This window comes from Rhinolophus ferrumequinum (assembly GCF_004115265.2).
Source record: "Rhinolophus ferrumequinum isolate MPI-CBG mRhiFer1 chromosome 15 unlocalized genomic scaffold, mRhiFer1_v1.p scaffold_54_arrow_ctg1_1, whole genome shotgun sequence".
Classification (NCBI taxonomy): domain Eukaryota; kingdom Metazoa; phylum Chordata; class Mammalia; order Chiroptera; family Rhinolophidae; genus Rhinolophus; species Rhinolophus ferrumequinum.
Genome location: NW_022680357.1, coordinates 5,982,388 through 6,005,714, shown reverse-complemented (window position 1 = coordinate 6,005,714; position 23,327 = coordinate 5,982,388). Strand labels below are relative to the sequence as shown.

At 48.9% G+C, this 23,327-nt stretch overlaps 2 protein-coding genes across 4 annotated transcripts in view; one reads left to right on the top strand and one right to left on the bottom strand.

Annotated features, from left to right (window-relative positions):
- The window catches only part of PPL (periplakin), a 44,458-nt gene extending 39,709 nt beyond the window's left edge, over window positions 1–4,749 (top strand). For both annotated transcript variants that reach the window (XM_033102013.1, XM_033102014.1), the window contains exons 21-22: window positions 414–506; window positions 1,221–4,749. In XM_033102013.1, the coding sequence (XP_032957904.1) occupies window positions 414–506; window positions 1,221–3,881 (2,754 nt within the window). In that variant the 3' untranslated portion in view covers window positions 3,882–4,749. The remainder of the gene's footprint in view (window positions 1–413; window positions 507–1,220) is intronic.
- A 1,312-nt stretch (window positions 4,750–6,061) lies between these two features.
- Window positions 6,062–23,327, bottom strand: part of UBN1 (ubinuclein 1) — a 33,529-nt gene continuing 16,263 nt past the window's right edge. Inside the window, exons 11-18 of one of the 2 annotated variants that reach the window (XM_033102015.1) lie at window positions 23,139–23,267; window positions 22,807–22,953; window positions 13,054–13,104; window positions 12,913–12,955; window positions 10,606–11,823; window positions 9,356–9,599; window positions 9,004–9,093; window positions 6,062–7,026 (exon numbers count right to left, since the gene is read on the bottom strand). In XM_033102015.1, the coding sequence (XP_032957906.1) occupies window positions 6,977–7,026; window positions 9,004–9,093; window positions 9,356–9,599; window positions 10,606–11,823; window positions 12,913–12,955; window positions 13,054–13,104; window positions 22,807–22,953; window positions 23,139–23,267 (1,972 nt within the window). In that variant the 3' untranslated portion in view covers window positions 6,062–6,976. The remainder of the gene's footprint in view (window positions 7,027–9,003; window positions 9,094–9,355; window positions 9,600–10,605; window positions 11,824–12,912; window positions 12,956–13,053; window positions 13,105–22,806; window positions 22,954–23,138; window positions 23,268–23,327) is intronic. The other variant, XM_033102016.1, reaches the window with a different exon arrangement.

Genomic DNA, 23,327 nt, shown 5'->3' with positions numbered 1-23,327 from the left:
AAACTGGGCCGAGAGCTCTCCTGGGTGCAAACAGGTTTGGTAAGAGAAGACAACGAACTTGTTCTGGGCCAGCGACATTGATAGGCCTAGAGAGAGTGCCTGCTGGCAGTATCTGGGCCAGAGCCATGAATCTGGGAGGTGCCCACTTTGTTCCCCTTCGGTACGTACACAGGAGGGCTGAGGTTATTAGTTCTGCTACACGAGAACATTAACGCTCCGTCAGACGGAGACCTGCTCAGGCCACTGAGATTTAGACTTCTGACAATCCAGTTTTCTCTCCACCGGATGAGACTGTAGTACAGCTCCAGGCAGGAAGGGGCAAGAAGCTACCCTCTATCCCCAAATGCCAGACTTTCCAAAACCTGTCCTAGCTTTCTCAGCCTGTTGACTGTTTGCTGACTGTTCTCCTGTAGGAAGCGGCTCTTACTGCCAAGTTCACCGAAGTTAACGCCGTCAACAGACAGAGGCTGCAGAACCTGGAGTTTGCTATGAATCTCCTGAGACAGGTAATACACCTTAGTGTAAGACATTCTATTCAAACTATTCCAACGGGTGAGACATAAGATTCATTCGGCCTCAAAGAAACAGGCTGTGAACTGGTAAGGGTGTCCCCTGCTAACATGGCTGTGCAGCACCAGTGCCAATTCTGGCCCAAGACAATGCCTACATTGACACGAGTGTCACTTATGCATTCTGTCCCCAAACATTCGCTGAGTACCCAGTAAAAAGTAACTTATTTTTAAAAGTCCCTAATGTTTATGACAGCACTGTACTAGCAACTCAGCACTCACCAGCAATGGGTGATTAAATTACGGTCTGTCCACGTGTAGCTGTCAGACAACAGAGCAGAGCTGTGTGCCACTGTGGCATATATTCTCTCTCTCTAGATAGACAGACAGATAGGGTTAGATACAGGTATGTATATCTACATAAAGTGCGATACGCAAGGTGCGAAGCAGGGGACTTACCACGTGGCACACACTAAAAATATGTGTCACAAGATGACAGATAGCCTTCTGCGAACAGGACCACAGCGGGGAGACTGTGGTTTTCACAATACTTTACCAGATGCATTTTAAAAGTCTGAACTAGTTGTTTTTACCATTTTTAAAAGTAACCCCAGAATTCCTGAGCCCAGTCTGACCTGTTCGCAGGTGACCAGGTGGTAACAGGCGGTGCGGAGAGTCCGGCTTTAACATGCACTGTCTTCTCCTTCCCAGCAGCCAGAAGGAGTGACCCATGAGACGCTGCAAGGGAGCAAGCTGAGCTCCAAAGCGGAGGAGACGTGGAAGATTCAGAAGGAGCTGGACGAGGAGACCGAGCGGAGGCACCAGCTGGAGAATGAGGTCAAAAGCGCCCAGGAGGAAATTCGGATTCTGCAGAATCAGAGACCCCAGGAGGCAGTGGTGAGGAAGGAGGTGCTAAAGAGGGTGCCGGACCCTGCGCTGGAGGAGAGCTTCCAGCGGATGCAGCGGACCCTGGTGGAGGAGCAGCACAAGAACCAGCTGCTACAGGAGGAGCTGGAGGCACTGCAGCTGCGGCTGCGCACCCTGGAGCGAGAGACCAGGAACGGGGGGCAGGAGTACGTGGTCAAGGAGGTCCTGCGCATCGAGCCGGACCGAGCCCAGGCCGATGAGGTCCTGAGGCTCAGGGAGGAGCTGGAGGAGCTGAGACGGCAGAAGGGCACCCGGGAAGCAGAGGCGGTCCTCCTGCAGCAGCGCATCACAGCCCTGGCTGAGGAGAAGAGCCGGGCGCGGGAGAAGGTCACCGAGAAGGAGGTGGTCAAAGTGCAGAACGACCCCCAGCTGGAGGCAGAGTACCGGCAGCTGCAGGAGCAGCAGCAGCGGGAGGGCAAGGGCAGGGAGAAGCAGGAGGAGGAGCTGAGCTTCCTGCAGGACAAGCTCAAGAGGCTAGAGAAGGAGAGGGCCATGGCCGAGGGCAAGGTCACCGTCAAGGAGGTGCTCAAGGTGGAAAAGGACATGGCAGCCGAGAAGGAGGCTGGCGACCTCAAACGTCAGTATGAGGACGAGGCCGCCAAGGCGCGTGCTCACCAGAGGGAGAAGAGCGAGCTGCTCCGGAAGATCTGGGCCTTAGAAGAGGAAAACGCTAAGGTAGTGGTGCAGGAGAAGGTGCGGGAGATCGTCCGGCCGGACCCCAAGGCAGAGAGCGAAGTGGCCAACCTCCGCCTGGAGCTCGTGGAGCAGGAGCGCAAGTACCGGGCTGCCGAGGAACAGCTGAAGAGCTACCAGGACGAGCTGGAGGCGCTCAGGAGGCGGGGCCCCCAGGTGGAAGTCAAAGAAGTGACGAAGGAAGTCATTAAGTACAAGACCGACCCGGAGATGGAGAAGGAGCTCCAGAGGCTGCGGGAGGAGATCGTGGACAAGACCAGACTCATTGAAAGGTGCGATTTAGAGATCTACCAGCTGAAGCAAGAGATTCAAGCCCTGAAAGACACCAAACCCCAGGTACAGACCAAAGAGGTGGTCCAGGAGATCCTCCAGTTCCAGGAAGACCCCCAAACCAAAGAGGAAGTGGAGTCTTTGAGGGCCAGACTCTCAGAGGAGCAGAAGAAGCAAGTGGATCTGGAAAGGGAGAGGGCTTCCCAGGAGGAGAAAATCAAACAGAAGGAAGAGGAGCTCTCCCAGGTGAAGGAAAAGGTGGTCCACCAGGAGGTAGTCAGGTACGAGGAGGAGCCGGGCCTGCGGGCGGATGTGGACGCCTTCACGGAGAGCATCGACGTGGAGCTCCGGCAGATTGACCACCTCCGCGGGGAGCTGCGGCGGCTGCAGCGCAGGCGGGCTGAGCTGGAGCGTCAGCTGGAGGAGCTGGACCGCGAGCGGCAGGCGCGCAGGGAGGCAGAGCTGGAGGTGCAGCGCCTGAAGCAACGGCTGGCTGACCTGGAGAAGGAGGAGGGAGAAGCCCGAGAGAAGGTGACCCTCAAGCAGAAAGTGGTGCTGCAGCAGGACCCCCAGCAGGCCCGGGAGCACTCCCTGCTCCAACTGCAGCTGGAGGAAGAAAGGCACCGGCGGCAGGTCCTGGAGAGCGAGCTCGAAACCCTGAAGAAGCAGCTCCTCAACCTGGAGAACATGGAGGTCAAGGAGAAGGTGGTCTTCTCCGAAAGCATCCAGGTGGAGAAAGGTGACACCGAACAGGAGATTCAGAAACTCAAGAGCAGCCTGGAGGAGGAGAGCCGGAGCAAGAGGGAACTAGACGCGGAGGTGAGCCGGCTGGAAGCCAAGCTGTCGGAGCTGGAGTTCTACAACTCCAAGTCGTCCAAGGAGCTGGACTTCCTCAGGGAAGAAAATCACAGACTACAGCTGGAGCGGCAAAACCTGGAGCTCGAGACCCGCAGGCTCCAATCAGAAATTGAAATGGCAGCGACGGAAACACGAGACCTGAGAAACATGACCACAGTGGACTCGGGGACCAACCTTAACTCCAGACTGTGGTCCCTGGAGAGAGAACTGGATGACCTCAAGAGGCTCTCCAAAGACAAAGACCTGGAGATTGATGAGCTGCAGAAGCGCCTGGGCTCCGTGGCTGTCAAGAGGGAGCAGAGGGAGAACCACCTGCGGCGCTCCATCGTGGTCATTGACCCTGACACCGGCCGGGAGCTGTCCCCAGAGGAAGCCCACCGGGCAGGCCTCATCGACTGGAACATGTTTGTAAAGCTCAGGAGCCAGGAGTGCGACTGGGAGGAAATATCGGTCAAGGGTCCCAACGGGGAGTCCTCTGTGATCCACGACAGGAAGTCTGGAAAGAAGTTCTCCATTGAAGAGGCCCTGCAGAAAGGAAGGCTGACCCCTGCTCAGTACGACCGCTATGTCAACAAGGATATGTCCATCCAGGAGCTGGCCGTCCTGGTGTCTGGACAGAAGTAGGCACAGCCCTGCCCTCAGGCTTCTTAGAAGCAGACACTGGCTCTCTCCTGCCCCATAACCTCCTGGTGTCTTCTCCCTGGCCCTGTGCAGGCTCCTAATCCATGTGGAGCTGAACATGTCACCCACGACCCAGTTGCCAGGCTACTCAGAGCACAGCTCACATACCAGCCGGACAGGCAGTGGCTGCACCATCATTCAACCCAGGTGAATGACCTGCTTTGTCCTCCAATGGTTCAAAATCATGAAGCCCTTCTCTCTCCCTTTTCCTACAAACTCCCATCATCAGACTCCTTGGGCGACACTTGGAAGCAATCCGAACACTAAAGCACAAGACAACCGAGGCTGACAAGCCCACTCCATGCAGTACTGGCCTTTGCACACCAGATGGGGAAACTCCAGGGCAGAAAGGTCTCCTTTCCACATGCCCTTCCATTCATCAAAGGACTGGGCCCCTCGGGGTTGCCGACCTGCACTCACACCTCTCCAGGAGTCTGGCTGAGGGCCCACTTTCCCTCGGACTTCTGGTGCGACAGATCTGGGATCTGTGCCAGAAAAGGCGCAAAGCAACCAGCACAGTGTCTGGCCCTCTGTCGGCCGGATTGTCCCAGGAAAACGCACCATCAGAGACCATTTGCCATTCCTGAAATTAAAGTGTTTTCAGAATGGACTGTGTTGCTGTTGGCCTCAGCTTCAGTGCCTTACAAGTGTTGCTTTATTCTCTAACTGGTATTTAGGTGTACTATACAGTTGATTTTTCACCAAATGAGTTTTGGGTTCTCTGTATCTCATGTATTACGTTAAGAAAATGGGAAGTAATAGGGAGCTCCATTTCGAGTGCGAAAATAAACACCTGGTGGCTTGATTCTAATTTTATGCGAAGTGTGTTTCTTCCTCTTTTGCATGTGCAGCTTACTGTGCTACTCCCTAAAAGGATATCCCATATATACCAGCTCCTATGGGAGGAAGAATTACTTGCAAATATGGTGAAAAGAATGAGAAAATGTTTTGGAAACCTTGAAACAATTTATTAAGTTGCTTTATACAAGATTAACAATTTCCACACCACCCCCTAACCCAACCTAGTGGCTGCACCAAAGCCACAGCCCCTTTCACACCTCAGAACGGCCGCGCCAAGGAAAGCCCTGCAGCGCCGCAGCCCCCAGGCCCGGAGCCCGCTCTGCCTGTCGATCCGCCTTGCCATGGCTGTTTAAATCATTCACTCCTGCGTTACCACAAATAAAGCATAAACGAGAAAAAGAAATCTCCCCATCAAAGAAACATTTCCCTGAGGCAAGAGGCATCACTAGATTCCTACAAATGAGGGTATTCTGCTCCAGCTGCACACTCACTGGTACATGGAGAGGAGGGGGGCCTGTGGGGGGACCGGGTGTCTCGGGCAGAGAAGGCGCTCACGGGCGGTCTCTGCACAGCTCTGAGCTCAGCAATACAAATCTCTTCTTTGGCTCTTTTGCTACTTCCTAAGACTATTCTGTAAACAAACTGGAAACCCAAGTTGCAAAAAATATATATAGTAAAGGGATAAGGAATCCATGTAGCCCCATGTGAAACACGGTTGTTACGTAAAAAGGAGTCGGAGTAGAGGCCTGGCCGACCTGCTGACAGAGGCCTTGCTCCCTGGACACCAGGCAAACCTTGGCATGAAGCGCAAGTTACTGAGCGCTGGACCCTGGGCATCAGGAACCAAAAGAGCTGCCTGTGTCTCCACACAGGTGTACATTCTGAGGAGGCTGTTTGCTCTTAAAATATTTGAAATCACTTAGCTGGAGCAGTCAGTTCAGACCCGCCTTGCGGCACAGACTTCCACTGGTAAAGTGGGAACAGCACTGCCTCGGGAGCTCCGGGGTTAACTGCTCTCGTCTGTCTCTGATGCATCTCCAAGCTCAGCGGCCTCAGCCTTCAGCACAGCCCCGCTGCCCTGCCTGGAGAGCCCAGGACTTCAAGGTCTGTTTCTACACCGCAGATGCTTCCCCGAGGCCTATTCCTGCAGCTCTGCCTGAGAATGATTTCTAAGTAAAACAAACTGGAATGTCTATCTGTGACTTGGAACCCCTGATATCCTCACCCTCCAAGAGATGAAGAAGGCCTTTGGGGCTCTGCAGTCCTCCTGTGTGAACTCTGGGAAAATAAAACGGGGGTGGGAGGGGGGTGGGGGGTGGCTGAATTGGGATTTGGGATTTGGGGACCCAGATGATCTTTAAGTCAGGACAGCACAGATTATGATGTGCAACCACAAAAAACTTAAATAAAACAGGCTATGTCTTAAGTACAGACATCTTTAAAAAAGGTCTTCATCTGAGATCCACTCAGAGGGAGGGCCAAATGGACATGTGTCTAATTCTGCTCCACCATAAAAGGCACTGGAATTATGTCTTCCTATAATAAGACGTGCGAAGAACAGTCCCATTCTATCCAATGCATTTAATGGTAATGATGAAAACTGAGCCAAAAATAAGTGTCTTTAAAAATCCTATCACAACTGTTGAATCTACAAAGGTCTTTTCTCTAAAAGAGCTTCATTGTCATATTTAGCGGAGAAACTGGCCCCCACGATGAGCACACACTAGGTGTTCTGAATATTTTTCAAAGAGACAAGGTAAGTCTCCCAGCTGTGGTGTTAGCCTGGGTTTTTGTCCACTGACACACAGCCTGAGGACTGGATGGACATCATGACCACCCAGGAATCCTACTGTGGCCAGAAGGAGCCCCTGACCAGTAGGGCGCCATGAGGTACTCTGACCAAATGCCAGGGTCGGACAGATTTACAACACAGGTGTGTCAAGGGTTCAGCGCTGCCACCAGAGCCCGTACATGACCCAGTGCGCTCCCCAGCCAAGCGCTGCCCCTCCAACGATTGTCCGCGACAAAGCCACGAGGCCTGGAGCACCAGGCCGAGTCAGTACCTCCGGAGAAGCACAAGGCTGCTCCCCTAACTGAAGGCACATCACAAGTGCCAAGAGACGCTCCACTTAGCACTCACGCCTTCTCCAGAAGAAAACCAATCGGCAGAAAGAGTATAGTGATTATCCAATTTCAGAGATGTACTCGTTCAGCTTCCAGCTTTTCCTCTGAAGAGGTCACAATTTCCGTGGTACACCGGGCCCTTTCCCATGAAGCTGAGAAGCATCTGGAAAAGAATAAGCAAAACAGAACATAAATCTTTCAGGATCTCTCATTCCCTTAAGTCAGCAATAACCAAACCTCAAGGAGATCACTTCTTACTTAATAGCAAAAGCCTCTGTATGCTGGGACTGCTGAGGCTCAAATGAGCCACAAACACTTGACAGAGGTGATCTGAGCGTGTTGCTACGTGCAGCAGCTTGCAGCACGCCTGGTCCTCTGAGCACCGTGGAGGCAGCTCCTCACTGGGCGCTGTGTTCACACACGACTGCTATGCAGTGTGGGCCACTTCATTCTCGGCTATAACTGCCATCCTGTGGCAGACTGGGGTTCCATGACAGGGGTTTGACAGCAACACTGAGCTCAAGGAGCAATCAGCATTCTCACCCTCAAAAGACCTCAGGTTCTATACACAAGCTCAAAGGCACTGGCAATCTGAGTCCACATAGGAAAGAAAGCAAAGCAGACACAAGTCACACAGCTACAACGTCCAGACAACTTCTCATTTAACCACTCAATGGAATCCTATAGCCTGAAGAATGTCTAAAGAAGAGCCTATTCAGCCTGTTTGAGCATAGATGCTTTTCTGATAGCCTCTTAATACCCAGAGGAAAAACAGGAAAGAAACTGTACAAGAAAGAACTTTTCCCTTTTTTGATGAAAATACCACAGCCCAACAGTCATGCTTCCAATGGCTTTTCAATTGCTGTCTCTACTTGACGGGGTGACGTTCTGAAAGCAAGCAGAGGCAGTGCAATCTCTGAGAAACCACAAGCCCTCACCCAGCTCGCTCTGTGACGCCTACATCATAATCTCAACTATAGCTGCAGCCACCAGTTGTCGAGTGAGTCCACTATATTTTACTGCTTTTCTGGGGGAAAATGGAGTAACTGCTGATACAGACCCCTCAGTTTCTTTCTCTAAGAAGCGACATTTCCATCTTGGAGATTTACAATCCATTCTTGCACCCCAATGGTCTCTGGCATTCAGTACAAATACATCAGCCTAGGGACATGGGGGCCAGGGCCCCACAGCAAGTCTGGAATGGACTGACTTGGGCAGTGTCGGGGCCAGCACTTAGTGTAGCAAGTCTCGGCATGCCCAGCCGGGCGGCCCCCCGTCTTACTCCCACCAGGTACCAGTGTGCCAGGGCTGCCCCAGGCTCAGCTTCCGGGAGGAGTGACTCTCTCTGACTAGTGTAGCCCTCTGGTCTTTTCTGATGCAGGTCTAAAGTAGAAGAGCAACAGGCGAAAACCAAGATCCCTGAGGCTCTACACCAGCTTTCCATGAGCTGGACCGAAGAATCAGGTCCCAGGCCAGGGCGAGGCCAACTGCTGACGACGAAGGTGCCAGCTTTTCACACCTATAAACCAGGGGCTTATCGAGGATCCCTTTCTGAAAGCCACTGTTCTCTGGAGAGGAAAAGCAGAAGAAAGGTAACGGGGCCCCAAATCCTCTGTGCCCCCAATCTTTTACATCTGAAATGAATTGAGAGCTGCCCGTCTCTTGGATACATGCTGAAATCAGAGGAAGGGTCCCTCCTGAAGCCTTGCCACTGTGACCTCTCGCTGCCACTTGGATGTCCCCTCTCACTTAAGCTTACAGAGCCTGGTACTCAAAGGCCTTGCAGCCCCCCAACTAGCCCTTGGGAAATCAGCACCATTACCCTTCTTTGTTGAGTTAATTAGAGAGGAAAAGTGGAGCTAAGGGCTGGGGACTCCTCTGCCTCTTACACAGGCCACGCTGACTTCCGGTGACCACACCGGGTAAGGCTGACCCAGTGGCAGGGGACCAGGGGAAATCTCAAAGTGGAAGAAGCCTGTGTCATTCTGACTACCACAGAGCCAGAGCCTTGAAGGACAAAGCAAGACAACACAGTGACGAGGTGAAGACACTAAAATCTTCGGCAGCAGACAAGTCATCTATTGTGTGGAGTGAGGAATGGCGCACAGTGCGCGTGGCACTCTGACCGCCTGGCAATTACCTGGCAGACTCTGCGAGATGTGGGTGGACATGGCAGCGTGTGGGAGAGGCGCTGCGTGGGGCGGGCTGGAGTGCAAGCCAGCCAGGAGACCTGAGAGAAACAGGAGGGGAGAAAAGAACAAAACACACACATTGAAGACAGGAACGCGAAAGCAGCCTCGCTGGTCCAGAGCCCCCGGATGGCCTAGTGGCCGGTCCTGGGTGAGAGCCCCCGGGGAGGGCTCGGCGCGGTCCCAGGGACTACTGCCCACGGCCACACACCAGACACACAAAGGAACCCAGCACATTGACAACAGAAGTCGGTCACAGCAGACCTCCCAGGGCACGAGGAGAGGAAGGGAAGCAGCACTTACTGTGGCTGAGGCCGTGGTGGAACGTCCCGGGGGCAGGGCCTGTGACGATGGCGTCCTTGGAGACCCCTGCTTTGGCAGAGGAGTCGGCACTAAAGGAGAGCACACGGAGAGGAAACGGGGAGATTATCCCCAGGGAGTTCGAGTTCACGGCCCCGGGCAGCTTCGGGCTGCCTGCCTTATAGGATGAGGACAGCAGATTTAAGGGCGAGGAACTGGTCAGCAGCACAGCCCCGCTTGTTCCTTTCTGGGGAGGAAACACATACAAAGGGGTCAGAGCTCCTGCCCGTCCACAGCTCGCTCACAAACCAAACCTGGTGACGCACAGGGTGGGGACATGCACACGGAAGTCGGCTGCCCCTTACACAGGGACTCTGCTCTGCAGCCCCAAAGGAGGGAAAAGGACAGTCTCTGAACGGCATGGAATGCCCCCGCCCCGGACACACTGTTCACTTTCAAAGCAGGTCTTAAATACGCCTCCTTTATGCAAGAAAGAGAGGGAAGAGGATTATCTACAGACATCCCAAAATGTGTTTAAACGTGTACGTGCACCTTTATATGCGTAACACATACACACACACACATTTGTACATATTAATCTTTGTTTTTAGAACGAAACGGAAAACCGTTACCTTGCAGGGGCATTGGAGCAGGGCAAAAGCAGCTGAGACTGCACTGAACATACCTTTCTATAGTTTTGTCTTTGCAACCACACTGTTGTTTTATATATTGGGAAAAATGCTCTCTCCCATCTCCCCAACCTGCTCCACCCTTCCTGTAATTCCTGCAGGCAGAGCGCCTTTGCTGACCTACCTGCAGGGCCCTTCAAACCCCAATGCAGAGAATCACTCTTAAAAGGTTCCATCTTCCCGGGGCAAGAGCATCTGCACCTAATGATCTGCTATGTAGTAGTATTTTCACTGACTTATTTAGAGAGATGGACAGGTGGGAGGCTATGAAAGGCAAGTTTTGCGGTTCATTCTACACTGTACCCCCAGAATCATAGCCTCCCTGTAAACACAGTGCTGGCCAGTCCTTCCCCTCCACTTGTCCTAAGAAGTTTCAGGCTTTCCTGGGATTCCTGCCAACAGAAAAGGTAAGACTTGAGAACAGGAAGCCTGGTCGTCCTCCTGCTTTCTGGGCCCACTGTTCCACCCTGCCCTGCAGTGTCAGGTCTCACTATCTGACCAGGGCAAGGCAGGCAGCCTTGTCCATGAGACCCACAAGGACGGCTGCCGTGGCAGGATACTCACTGGCAAGGAGGTAGACGATGTCACGCTGCTAACCGCACTGGGCTTGAGGGAGGAGGTCAGTAATTTGGCCACTCCCTGGGTCCCACCACTAGAATCTCCATTTGGACCACCTGGAGGGGCCACTAGGGTCAGCTTCTGGGAAACAGATGGTTTTTTCACCGTGGATCCTGGGACAGGTCGGCTGGCAGGCTGTCCTGTGGAGGGAGGCTGTGTGCTGGGGAGCAGGTTCCCGGAAGTGGAGCTCTGGACTGGTGTTCCTCCAGAGGAAGAGCTGCCAGGAGAAATCCCATGTTTGGAGATAGCACTGGCAAAGGGGCTATTCTTGTAAGACGGCCCTGCAGAGCTGGCTGAGTGCTGCTTTGTCGGATGGCTCAGGGCAGCAGAGGACGAGGCTGGGGTCTTATGAGAGCTGCTGCTAGAGGCTGGCGTGCCTCCTGAAGAGGCTGATGTGGACGGATGGAAGCTCTGGCCTTTGGCTGCCGTCTTCACAAGCTGGAGTAGGGAACGATGACACTGTGGGGAGGAAGGCTTTGGGCCCTGGAGCTTATTGACAAATGGAGCTGGGGCGGTAAAGCTCTTTTGCTGTTGAGTGCCTGCCTGAAAGACTTTGACCGAGGAGCCGGGCACGGGAGCTGCCGCCGGGGGTGCGTGAGATGTCCGTGGCAAACCGTGGTGCTTTGCTTTGGACTGGTGCACTTCTGGCAGGCCCTTACTGAGGGCAGCCTGAGAGGACAGCTCTTTGTAGCTAGAACTCTCTGTTTTTTTCTCCTGAGAGGACTGCCCCAATGCCAGAGCCTGTTCAGCCAGAAAACTGAGTGGTGACTGCAGAGAGCTAGAAGGTGGTGGGGCAGAAGGGCCGGGCTTCGGAAAGGTCCTTTTTTCTTCTGTACATAAAACACCTGCAACTTTCTCCGCAGGCGCTTTTGAGGGTGCAGGCAATGTGAACTCGGAGCTCCCACTTGCTCTGCTGTTCAGCGCAGCCAGTTCCTTGGACACAGCCTCCAAGGATGCTGAATTACGGATCAGATCTCCATCCAATGAGTCCTCCAGGTTGACGGGAGCAGGATTTGTAAGGCTGCCCGACGCTTGGGATGACAGCTCCCTGTTTGCAGCTCCACTGCTCGGGCCTCCACCCGGGTGTTCTGAAGGCAAAGCCAGGGGGCCGCCAATCTGGCCTAATGGGACAGACACCTTTTTATCAGGCTTAGTAGAGGATTCCTAAAGGAAAGCAGAAATGCTGATGTTTAGAAATATCCAAAGATGCCCACACTGGCCCTGTAGTGAGGACGCAAGCATGAGAAGACCAAGAATCAGGCCTTCCTGTGTAATCACAAAACAAAGGGGAAGACAGTAGGTGACAGGCGTGCGTGGACTTGAACACGCCCAGCCGGCTGGGGCTGGGTGTCCCCAGGCATGTGCTGTTGCTAAGTATACACACACCCACAGGAAACTCTTCGCTGTTTCTGAAAAAGTACAAGACTTGAGCGAAGAGACACTCTCCCTACTGGCACTCACAGCATCTCAGAGCGTTGTCAGCTGCAATCAGGAAAGGATGCGTAGCACGAGAACGGCCTTGAATTAGTTTTCTGTTCCTCCTTGGTTTTTCCCAACACCTCAGGGGTTCAAAAGAAAAGTCCTTCCATGGGAGCATTACTCTTATCTCGTTACTCTTGCATCCCAAGGGATTGAAGCAGCGAGTCTTAGACTCTGGAGGAGCTCAAGAGATACTTAGGAACAAACCATTTGCACAGCTTATTCTCCCGGACAGCTCAGGGATGGTTAGGGCCCTACAAAGCCTCAGGAACTGGTAGAAATCTAGTAAAATAGCAATTTCTACTACATTGAAAAGTTTCTGCATCACCTAAGATCTTTTTCCCAGTCTCTGTTCTCCGACCACTGTTATTTCCTGTCCTTCCCACTGTGCTCCAGGCTAAGCTGCACATTGCTAGGAGTCTGTCCTTCCATAAAAAGATCATCGTCAGTGTAATACCTTCACATCTGCAGGGGCTTTCCACTCCTCAGAGGGCATCAGGAAGACCGCATTTAATCCCCAAACAATGGAACTGGCCAGGTGGGTCCTGTTTCCTAGCACTGAGGCTGGAGGGTACTAAGTGGCCCACTTCAGGTCTCTGTCCTGCCATCCCTAGGCCCCTCTGGTGGGCCAGCCTGCCTTTTGGTACAACTGCAAAAGAGCTGTCTCCAGACCAGCAAAGCTCAATGAGCTGCCATGGTCACTCAAGAGGTTTCATGAGCATGGCTAGAGAGAGATAAGAACAGATGGCACGTGACCTGAGCAGGCTGACTCACCTTCACCTTGATTTTGGAAGGGGCCATTACTTTCTTCTTAGCCCTGTTCAAAGGAATGAACAAAGAAAAGGTTTAGAGGAGATCCACCAAGGACATAAACATGACAGTTGTCTTGAGAAGTGAAAACACTGAGACACTCACAGGATTGATGTCAGGTGCCCGTGGCCTCGTCTGCTCTCCTTAAACAGAGTCCTGAAACAGAGAACACTGGGCAGTTTGCATAAGCCCCCTGAAAGCAGAGACTGCTTCTAGACTTCCGACTATCCCTGGTACTCAGTACCTATTCCTCATGAAATGTCAGAGGACTAGTGACGTCATTGCTGGTGAGAGGATCCAAAAGGGCTGTACTGGCCACTTGAAAGCCAAGAGTCTCGGATTTCCCGAAAAGGGCTAGGGATCTGCCCCCAAAACTTCTCACAGCGGTCTTTCCCCTGAAGGCTTTTCTTACTGCCCACTCTCATCCTTTCCAAGAGTAAAACGTGGAGTGACGCACAGCATGTCTCTTTCCAAAGAAACTCAACACAATTTTCTTTATGCCCTTTCCTATGTACCTTAAGGAGTCCAATCTATAGGGACAAAAGAGCAATTCCATTTACAGAAGGGACGCTCTGACAAGAAAAGGCTCCATGATTTGTCCAACCCACAGAAGAATCAGGCCCAATCAAGAACACTAGTTCCAGGAGGAGAGGATTCTGGGAAGATGGTCGAGAATTAAATAGCAGAATTAATCTTCTCCCCACCTGGACAACAACTTCACTGGCAGAGTGTCTGATGTAACTATATTGGAACTCTAGACTCTGTTCAAAGCTGGCAACTTCCAGGGAAAGACTTGCATGGGTAAACTAGATTAATTTCAGCTGTGAGTACAGCAGCAGCTACCCATGCCCAAGCCTCAGGCAGACAGCTGTGCACCTGTTCCCAGAGTGGCTTGCAACAGCTTCTGGGAACCAGGGTGGGCATAAAGGATCCAGTCCTTCCAATATCACGGATCTGTGCTCTGACTGTTGATTGCTGCTTCTGAACACAGAGGTGCAGACAAAGAGGTGGGCAGCCATTGTTGGTCCTCCTTCCCCCATTGCTGCAAACTCTTGCACCTCTGGTTAAAGTAACTTTGGGAGACTTAAAAGGCCAGTGCCCTTTTTTAACCCCCCTTTATTTCTTTCAATTTTCCCCTTTGGGGAGCCAGACATTATAGACTAAGACATTCAAAACAACTGCATACATAGGTAAAATTAAAAAGTGATTTCATATGCCCTAGGAAAGGCTCAGAAAAGATCTAAGAAAACATTAACTTTACACCTCAGGTTGATCCTTGGCATACAGACAGCCTACAATATACAAAAGAACAAAAACAATAACCAAAAAAAAAGGAAACCCTGAGGAAGTGGAGGGGAAAGGGAAAGTGATTTCCAGAGTTACCACATTAGATTTAAATGTCCAGTGTTCAACAAAAAATCATGAGGCATACAAAGAAACAAGAAAGTATGGCCTATTCAAAGAAAAAAAAAATTAACAGAAACTGACCCTGAAAAAGACTAACTGGCAGATATATTAGACAAAGACTTTGAAACAGCTAAGATACTCAAAGAACTAAAGAAGGATGTGGGGAAAGTCAAGAAAACGATGTATGAACAAAATGAAAATATCAATAAAGAGATAGAAAACCTAACAAGAAACCAAAAAAAAGAATTCTGGAGCTGAAAACTACAATAACTGATATGAAAAATTCACTGAAGGGTTTTAAAAGCAAATCTGAGTGGGCAGAAAAAAGAATCAGTGAACTTAGGACAACAGAAATTATCAAGTCTGAGGAAAAGAAACGAAAAAGACTGAAGAAAAGCAAACAGAGCCTAAGGGACCTGGGGACACCATCAAGCAGAACAATATACGCACCACACACTGTGGAAGTCCCAGAAGGAGAGAGACAGAAAGGGGCAGAGAGAATAGAAAAAATAATGGCTGAAAACTACCCAAATGTGATGAAAGACAAGAATATAAACATCCAAGAAGTCCAAGGACTCCAAGTAAGGTGAACTCAAGAGACCTGCACCAAGACATATTATAATCAAACTTTTAAAGGACAAAGATAAAAAGAGAATCTTGAAAGCATCAAGAGAGAAGCAGACTGTCCCATACAAGGGCTCTTCAATAAAATTATTAGCAGATTTATCATCAGAAACTCTGGAGGCCAGAAGACAGTGAGTGGGCTGACATAATCAATGTACTAAAATACTGTTAACCAAGAAACCTGTATGTGCCAAAACTGTTCTTCAAGAGTAAGGAAAAAATGAAGACATTTCCAGATAAATAAAAGCTGAAGGAGTTCATGACTAAAAAACTTGCCCTGCAAGAAATGCTCAAGGGAGTCCTGGAAAGTGAAAAGGAAGGACACTAGACAATAAGTCAAAACATACGGAGAAATAAAGATCTCAAAGTGGTAAATACATGAGCTTAAAAAGCTGCTATTATTGTAATAATGACTTGTAACTGCACCTTTTTTTGTTTTCTACATGATTTAAGAGACGAATACATTTAAAGAAGAAAAAACAATTAATGTAAAAGCTAGTATTACTTAAACTTTGGTTTGTAACTCCAAATCTTGTTTTCTACATAATTTAAGAGACTAATGTAGTTTTTAAAAATTATTAGTTTATGTTTTGGGGCACACAATGCATAAAAATGTAATTTTGTGACATCAACAATCAATTGGGGTGTAGATGGAGCTATAAGAGAGCAGAGTTTTTGTGTGTTATTGAACTTACAGAAGTAAGTCCCTCCTTATCAATAATTACTTTAAATGTAAATGGATTCAACTCCCCAATCAAAAGACAGAGATCGGCAGAATGGATAAAAACACATGATCAAATTATATGCTGTCTACAAGGGACTCACCTGAGATAGACAAAAACAGATTGAAAGTGAAAGGATAGAAAAAGATATTCCACGCAAACAGTAACCAAAAGAGACCAGGTGTGGCTATACTAACACCAAAAGACTTTTTATTTATTTGTTTTATTTTTTTAAGGAGGGCACAGCCAACAGTAGCCCATGCGGGGATCAAACCGACAACCTTGGTGTTATTAGCACCACATTCTAACCAACTGAGCTAACTGGCCACCCCCTGAAAGGACTTTAAATCAAGAAAGATTACAAAAAAGAAAGGCTATATATATTAATAAAAGGTTCAATACAGCAAGAAGATACAATGATAATAAACATTCATGCACCTGACAGACCATCAAAATATATGAAACAAAAACTGACAGAACTGAAGGGACAAATAGACAGTTCTATAATATCAGTTGGAGACTTCAATACCCGCCTCACAAAAATGGATAGAATAATCCATACAGAAGAGGACTTAACACAATAAACCACCTAGTTTTAACAGGCATATATAGAACATTCTATCCAACAACAGAATATACATTCTTCTCTAGTGCACATAGGGCATTTTCCAGGATAGAACATATATTAGGCCACAAAATAAGTCTCAGCAAGCAGATCTTATAAAACAGGAAACATACAAAATATCTTCTTTGACCACAACAGGATGAAGTTAGAAATAAGTAACTAAAGGAAAACTGGAAAACTAACAAAACTAGAAATTAAACAACACGCTTTTAAACAATCAATGGATCAAAGAAGAAATCACAAGGGAAATTAGAAAATAGTTAAAAGAGAATGAAAATAAAAGTGCAACATACCAAAACATGGGACGTAGTGGAAGTAGTGCTAAGGAGGAAATATATAGTTAGATATGCTTACATTAAAAAACAAAAAAGATATTGAGGCCTGTGGTCAAGACGGTGGAGTGGTCAATTCTATGCTCATTTCCTCCCACGATCACATCAAAATTACAACTTTTGATTACAAATTATAGAACCACCATCATTAAGCACCACTTGAAGACTAGCTGGACAGAATTCCTGTAAACAAGGATATAAAGAAGCCACAATGAAACTGGTAGGAGCGGTGGAGACTTGGAAGGGGCAAGTCACACACCCACAGTGGGGTGATGAAGAATTTGGAGGGATGGCCATGCACTCCACGTCGCGCTCTGCTCCTCTTGCCCTGCACACCATCTGCGCCCACCATGGCCACCATTCAGCAGCTGGTAGGAGGATGGCACTTAGTGGAGAGCAAGGCTTTGATGAGTGTATGAAGGATGTAGGAGTACGGATGGCTCAGCGAAAAACGGGTGCCATGCCCAAACCAGACCGCGTCATCACTTCTGAAGGCAAACACTCACCATAAAAACTGAGAGCACGTGGAAAACAAAGTAGTTTTCATGTAACCTAGTAGAAAAGGTTAAAGAAACTACAGCTGATGGCAGAAAAACAGATTGTCTGCAACTTAATAAATTGTGCAGAGTCAACATCAAGAATGGGATGGGAGGGGCCGGCCCGGTGGCTCAGGCGGTTGGAGCTCCATGCTCCTAACTCCAAAGGCTGCCGGTTCGATTCCCACATGGGCCTGTGGGCTCTCAACCACAAGGTTGCCAGTTCAATTCCTCGAGTCCCGCAAGGGATGGTGGGCAGCGCCCCCTGCAACTAAGATTGAACATGGCACCTTCATCTGAGCTGCCGCTGAGCTCCCAGATGGCTCAGTTGGTTGGAGCGCAATCTCTCAACCACAAAGGTTGCCAGTTCGATTCCTCGACTCCCACAAGGGATTGTGGGCTGTGCCCCCTGCAGCTGGCAACGGCAACTGGACCTGGAGCTGAGCTGCGCCCTCCACAACTAAGACTGAAAGGACAACAACTTGAAGCTGAACGGCACCCTTCACAACTAAGATTGAAAGGACAACAACTTGAAGCTGAACGGCACCCTTCACAACTAAGATTGAAAGGACAACAACTTGACTTGGAAAAAAGGCCTGGAAGTACACACTGTTCCCCAATGAAGTCCTGTTCCCCTTCCCCAATAAAAAATCTTAAAAAAAAAAAAAAAAAAAACAGAATGGGACGGGAAGGAGAGCATAATCAGAAACCTGGAAGATGGGAAACACGTGGAATGCGTCATGAACAATGTCACCTGTACTCAGGTCTATGAAAACGTAAAAATTACCTCATCCTGCTGAATAGGAATTAGCTGTGAGGATAAACAGGCTCAGTTCACTGAGAAAATCTCTATGCTTTTTTTTATTACTGTATTGTTATCTTTATCACAAACATTTTACATGCAACTATTTCCGAGTGTTGTTTTAATTAGGATCATCCCTTTGGTTAGTAAATAAGTGCATTTATACTAAAAAAAGAAAAAAAAATAGAGAGGACTCTCGGCTATGAAAACCAGAGGGGATTGGTTCCAAAAGGACAAAGGGCTGCAGGAGACCTAGACAACCTGCTTTTAAAGGGCCAGTGCACAAACTCACGCTAAGCTTCAGCACAGGGGCAGCAGCTCAAAAGCACCAGGGACATATGGGGAGGAAGTAAATTGAGTAACTTCAGGTTGAGGGCTGGAAGGACAGGGGCTGGGGTAACTCTCCCCGGGAATGAAAGTGCTGGCAGCCGCCATTGTTCCTTTGTGGAGCTCTCTTCCTACCTAGCCGGCCCGTCACAGGCAGGTGCCAAATCTGTGCTCTCCATTAACCTAGCTAATACTGTTCTCACTGCCCTGGTAATTCCCTGAGACCCTGCCCAACCCAACTGGCTAAACCAGCCCAAGACTCTTCCAACAGCTCCCCAACACAAGCAGCCTGCCTCGACTCTCGCTGTGGACTTGCTCAAAATCTCTCAAAGGTCCACAAACCCCAAACAAGCAGTGGCCCGCCTTGGCATGCCTTGTAGCTCTCGCTAAGCAGTTCTAAGACCACCACAAGCAGCAACCAGTCTCAATTCCTATTGTACCTCTCGTCAGGTGATGCCAAGCCTGGCATGAGCAGCAGCCAGAGGTGGCCTGGAGCGTAGCTTCAACTAAGTAGCCACAGGCCTGGCACAAGTGGTGGCTCGCCACAGCTCGTCTCGTGCTGTCCACTAAAGGGTCCCAAGCCCTGCACAAGTGGCAGCTGGCATCGGTTCCCAGTGTAGCCTCTCCCAAGCATCTCCAAGCCCACCACAAGTTGTGGCTGACCTTGGCCTGCACTGGATTGCCTCCCAAGAGGGGAATCCTCAGACCAATCTTCCAGTGGCTATCTTCAGACCTTACCGGAGCACCACCCAACCGGCTCAATAAACGCCACACCCAAAGGGCTCGAACAGCAGTAGAACCATCCTAAAGCGAATCCTGCTGCGTGGGGTCAGCCCCCACACAACAGCTCATCCGCTGTACCCATAACCAGTCCTCACAGCCAGTCAGCCTGAGGGCCAACCCCACCTACTGACGTTGTCAACAGCAACCGAGACCCAACTACAACAGGAGGGCACACACAACCCACACAGGAGATACCACTAGAGTCCCAGTTCTATGGGGCTCAGGTGACCATGGGGACTGTGCCACTGAGCCCCATAGAACACCTTCTACATAAGGCCACTCTGCCAAGACCGGGAGACATAGCAGCTCTACCTAATACATAGAAACAAACACAGGGAGCCAGTCAAAATAGGAGACTAAGACACATGTCCCAAATGAAAGAAAAGGAAAAAAACTCCAGAAAAAGGAATAAAAGAAATGGAGACAAGCAATCTATCAGATGCAGAGTTCAAAACACTGGTTATAAGGATGACTGATGAACTTAGGGGAAGAATAGATGAACTAAATGAGACCATCAACAAAGAGGTAGAAAACATAAAAGAGGAGATAGAAAAAGAACCAGTCAGAAATGAAGAATACGATAATTGAAATGAAGACCACACTAGAGGGAATTAACAGCAGATTAGATGAAGCAGAAGATCAAATCAGTAATCTGGAAGACAAAGTACCAGAAAACACCCAATTGGAACAGCAAAAAGAAAAAAGAATCCAAAAAAATTAGGATAGTTTAAGAGACCTCTGCGACAATACTGTGTAACAACATTCACATCATAGGGGTACCAGAAAGAGAAGAGAGAGAACAAGGAATTGAAAACCTATTTGTAGAAGTAACGACTGCAAACTTCCCTAACCTGGTGAAGGAAATAGACATGTAAGTCCAGGAAGTGCAGAGTCCCAAACAAAATGAACCCAAAGAGGACCACACCAAGACACATCATAATGAAAATGCCGAAAGTTAAATAGAAAGTCTTAAAAGTAACAAGAGAAAAGCAGTTAGTCATGTACAAGGGAGCTCCTTTAAGACTGTCAGCTAATTTCTCAACAGAAACTTTGCAGGCCAGACAGGAATGGCAAGAAATATTCAGGGCCAGCGGGTGGCTCAGGTAGTTGGAACGTCAGCTCCTAATACCAAGGTCGCCGATTCCCACACGGGCCAGTGAGCTGCGCCCTCTACAGCTAAGATTGTGACCAACAACGGCTCTCCCTGGAGTTGGGCTGCTGTGTGCTACCATGTGCTGCCGTGAGCTGCCAGTGGCCAGCGTGAGTGGCTGACAGCCGGCAAGAGTTGTCGTGAACTGCTGTGAGCAGCTGACCGATGACTGGCGACAGACTGCCTGGGGGGTGGGGGGTGGGGGGCAGCACAAGACTCAAAATACCAGCATGGACCAGGGAGCTGTGTCCTACACAACTAGACTGAGAAACAACGGCTTGAACCGCAGTGGTGAGGGGGAAGGCGGAAGAAGGGGAAAAAACAAACAAACAATCCCATTACAAAATAGGCAAAGGACCTGAATAGACATTTCTCCCAAGAGGATATACAGATGGCTAACAGACATATGAAAAGATGCTTAATGTCACTAATCATCAGGGAAATGCAAATTAAAACCACGATGGGATATCACCTCCCACCTGCCACAATGACTATCATCAATAAATCAACAAACAACAAGTCCTGGCAAAGCTGTGTAGAAAAGGAAACCCTCATGCACTGTTGGTGGGATTGTAAATTGGTGCAGCCACTATGGAAAATAGTATGGATGCTCCTCAAAAAATTAAAAGTAGAGCTACCATATGGAAAAAGATATTTCATGAAAATGGAAACAAACAAAAAAGCTGGGCTGGCAATACTTACACCAGACAAAATAGACTTTAAAACAAAGGCTATAACAAGAGACAAAGAAGGACCCAATAATCCCCCTTCTGGGTATTCATCTGAAGAAACCCAAACGCTCCTTCGAGGGGACATGTGAATCCATGTGCTCACTCCGTATGTTTACCATGGCCAAGATGTGGAGGCAGCCTGGGTGTCCGGTGATGGATGGGTAGGTAAACAGGAGGTGGCACACATACACGACAGAATATTGCTTGGCCATGGAAGGGAATGGGTTCCTGCCACGTGTGGTGGCAGGAATGGACCTGGAGGGTATTGTGCTGAGTCAAGTATGTGAGACAGAGAAAGACAGATGCAATGTGATTTCACTTATATGTGAAATCTAAAGTACAAAATAAACAAACAAAACAGAAACAAACTCAGAGATACAAAGAACATTTTGATGGCTGCCAGATGGGAGGGGGGGATTGGGGAGTGGGTGAAAAAGAGGAAGGGGTTAAGAAGTACAAATTGACAGGGCAGCTGGATGGCTCAGTTGGTTAGAGCACGAGCTCTCAACAAGGTGGCCAGTTCAATTCCCACATGAGATGGTGGGCTGCGCCCCCTGCAACTAAAGATTGAAAATAGTGACTGGACTTGGAGCTGAGCTGCGCCCTCCACAACTAGATTGAGGGACAGCGACTTGGAGCTGATGGGCCCTGGAGAAACACACTGTCCCGATATTCTCCAATAAAATTTATTTTTTTAAAAAAGTACAAATTGGCTGTTACACAGTAGTCATGGGGATGTAAGGTATAGCATAAGGAATATAGTCAATAATATTGTAAGAACTACGTACGGTGTCAGAGGGGCACTAGACTAGATTTATCGGAGTGATAGATGGGAGGGAGCCTGGGGGCAGAGTGAAAAAGTTGAATGGATTAAGTAGTACAAATTGGTAGTTATAAAATAGTCACGGGGATGGAAAGTAACACATAGGGCATGTAGTCAATGATATGGTAATAACCAAGTATAGTACCAGGTGGGTACCAGACTAGTCAGGGGATCACTTCTTAAATTATATAAATGTCTAACCACTATGCTGCACATCTGAAATATAAATAATATGGAATATCAACTGTACTTGAAAAATTTAAAAAGGGGGAAAAGGTGAAGGGGAGTAAGAGGTTCAAATTTCCAGGTATAAAACAAGTAAGTCGGGGGGATGTAACATTGAGCACAGGGAATGTAGTCAATAATATTGTGATAACGTGGTACGGTGTCAGATGGCTGCTGGACTTATCGTGGTGATCACTTCTTTAGGGATGCAAACGTTGAATAACTAGGGGTATACCTGAAACTAATATAGTATTATCTGTTAGCTATATTTTAATAAAAATCTTTTCAAAAAAATTAGGAATGAACTTCAGTAAGGACATGAAAAGCTTACACAATGCTAGCCATAAAACATTGCTGAAAGAAATTAAAGACGACATAAACAAATGGAAACACATGCCACTTGCAAATGAGGCTTCTGTTCAGAACATTAAGATGTTCCCCAGATTAATCCATCTCTCAGCTTCTAGTAGAAGCCATTTTCTCAAAACAGGAAAGGGCAGATTGAGGTGGAAAGTGCACACAGTGAACTTTGAAGTGGGACAAAGAATGACAAAAATAAAGCCCCACAGGGAAGACCGAGAAGACCCCTTCATAGAGACCAGTAGGCCCCCAAATCCTCAGGTGAGATCAGTCCAGTCAACAGGACAGTGGTTCCCTGACAGAAGGGACCCTGTTGGCCTGGCACAAAAAAACCACTCGGATATTTCTTTCCCACAAGAACACTCCGCCTCATCGTACAGCGACCCATAACGGCTCCTCGTGGGCCCTCACCTGGCCTGCATCCAGCCTTTGGGCCAGAGAGGTCTGACCTCAGCATCTAGAAAGGCCTTCACGTAGTCCTCCCAGGAATGGGCCTTGTTGTTCCTCTCCAGATCATAGCTCTCCAGTTTTATCTTCACCACGTGGCAGAGCAGCTCTCTGAGGGGTAGGCAGAAGTCAGAAACTTCAAAACTATCCCAAACACTTCTTCAAGGTTTTAATCATGTGCTTTCAGCAGCCCTGATTAAAGTAAATGATTCTAACCTTCATTAGAAATACGGGAACATGCTCAGACATTGGCCCCACAAACCCTCCAATGAGGCAAGGTCCCAGTTTGGGCACACCTGATTTCATCATTCCACTGGAATTTCTTCCGGGGTCCCATTATCCTCCTGCCCCCCTTCTCTTCATCTTCTTCCTCATCAGAACAAATCCGTTCTCTCTGCTCCTTGTCTTTCTCCTCTTCCAGCATCCTACCAGATGAAGAGAATTAAAGGGGACCCTAAGGTCACCAGAGGAGAACTGCTTCCTCC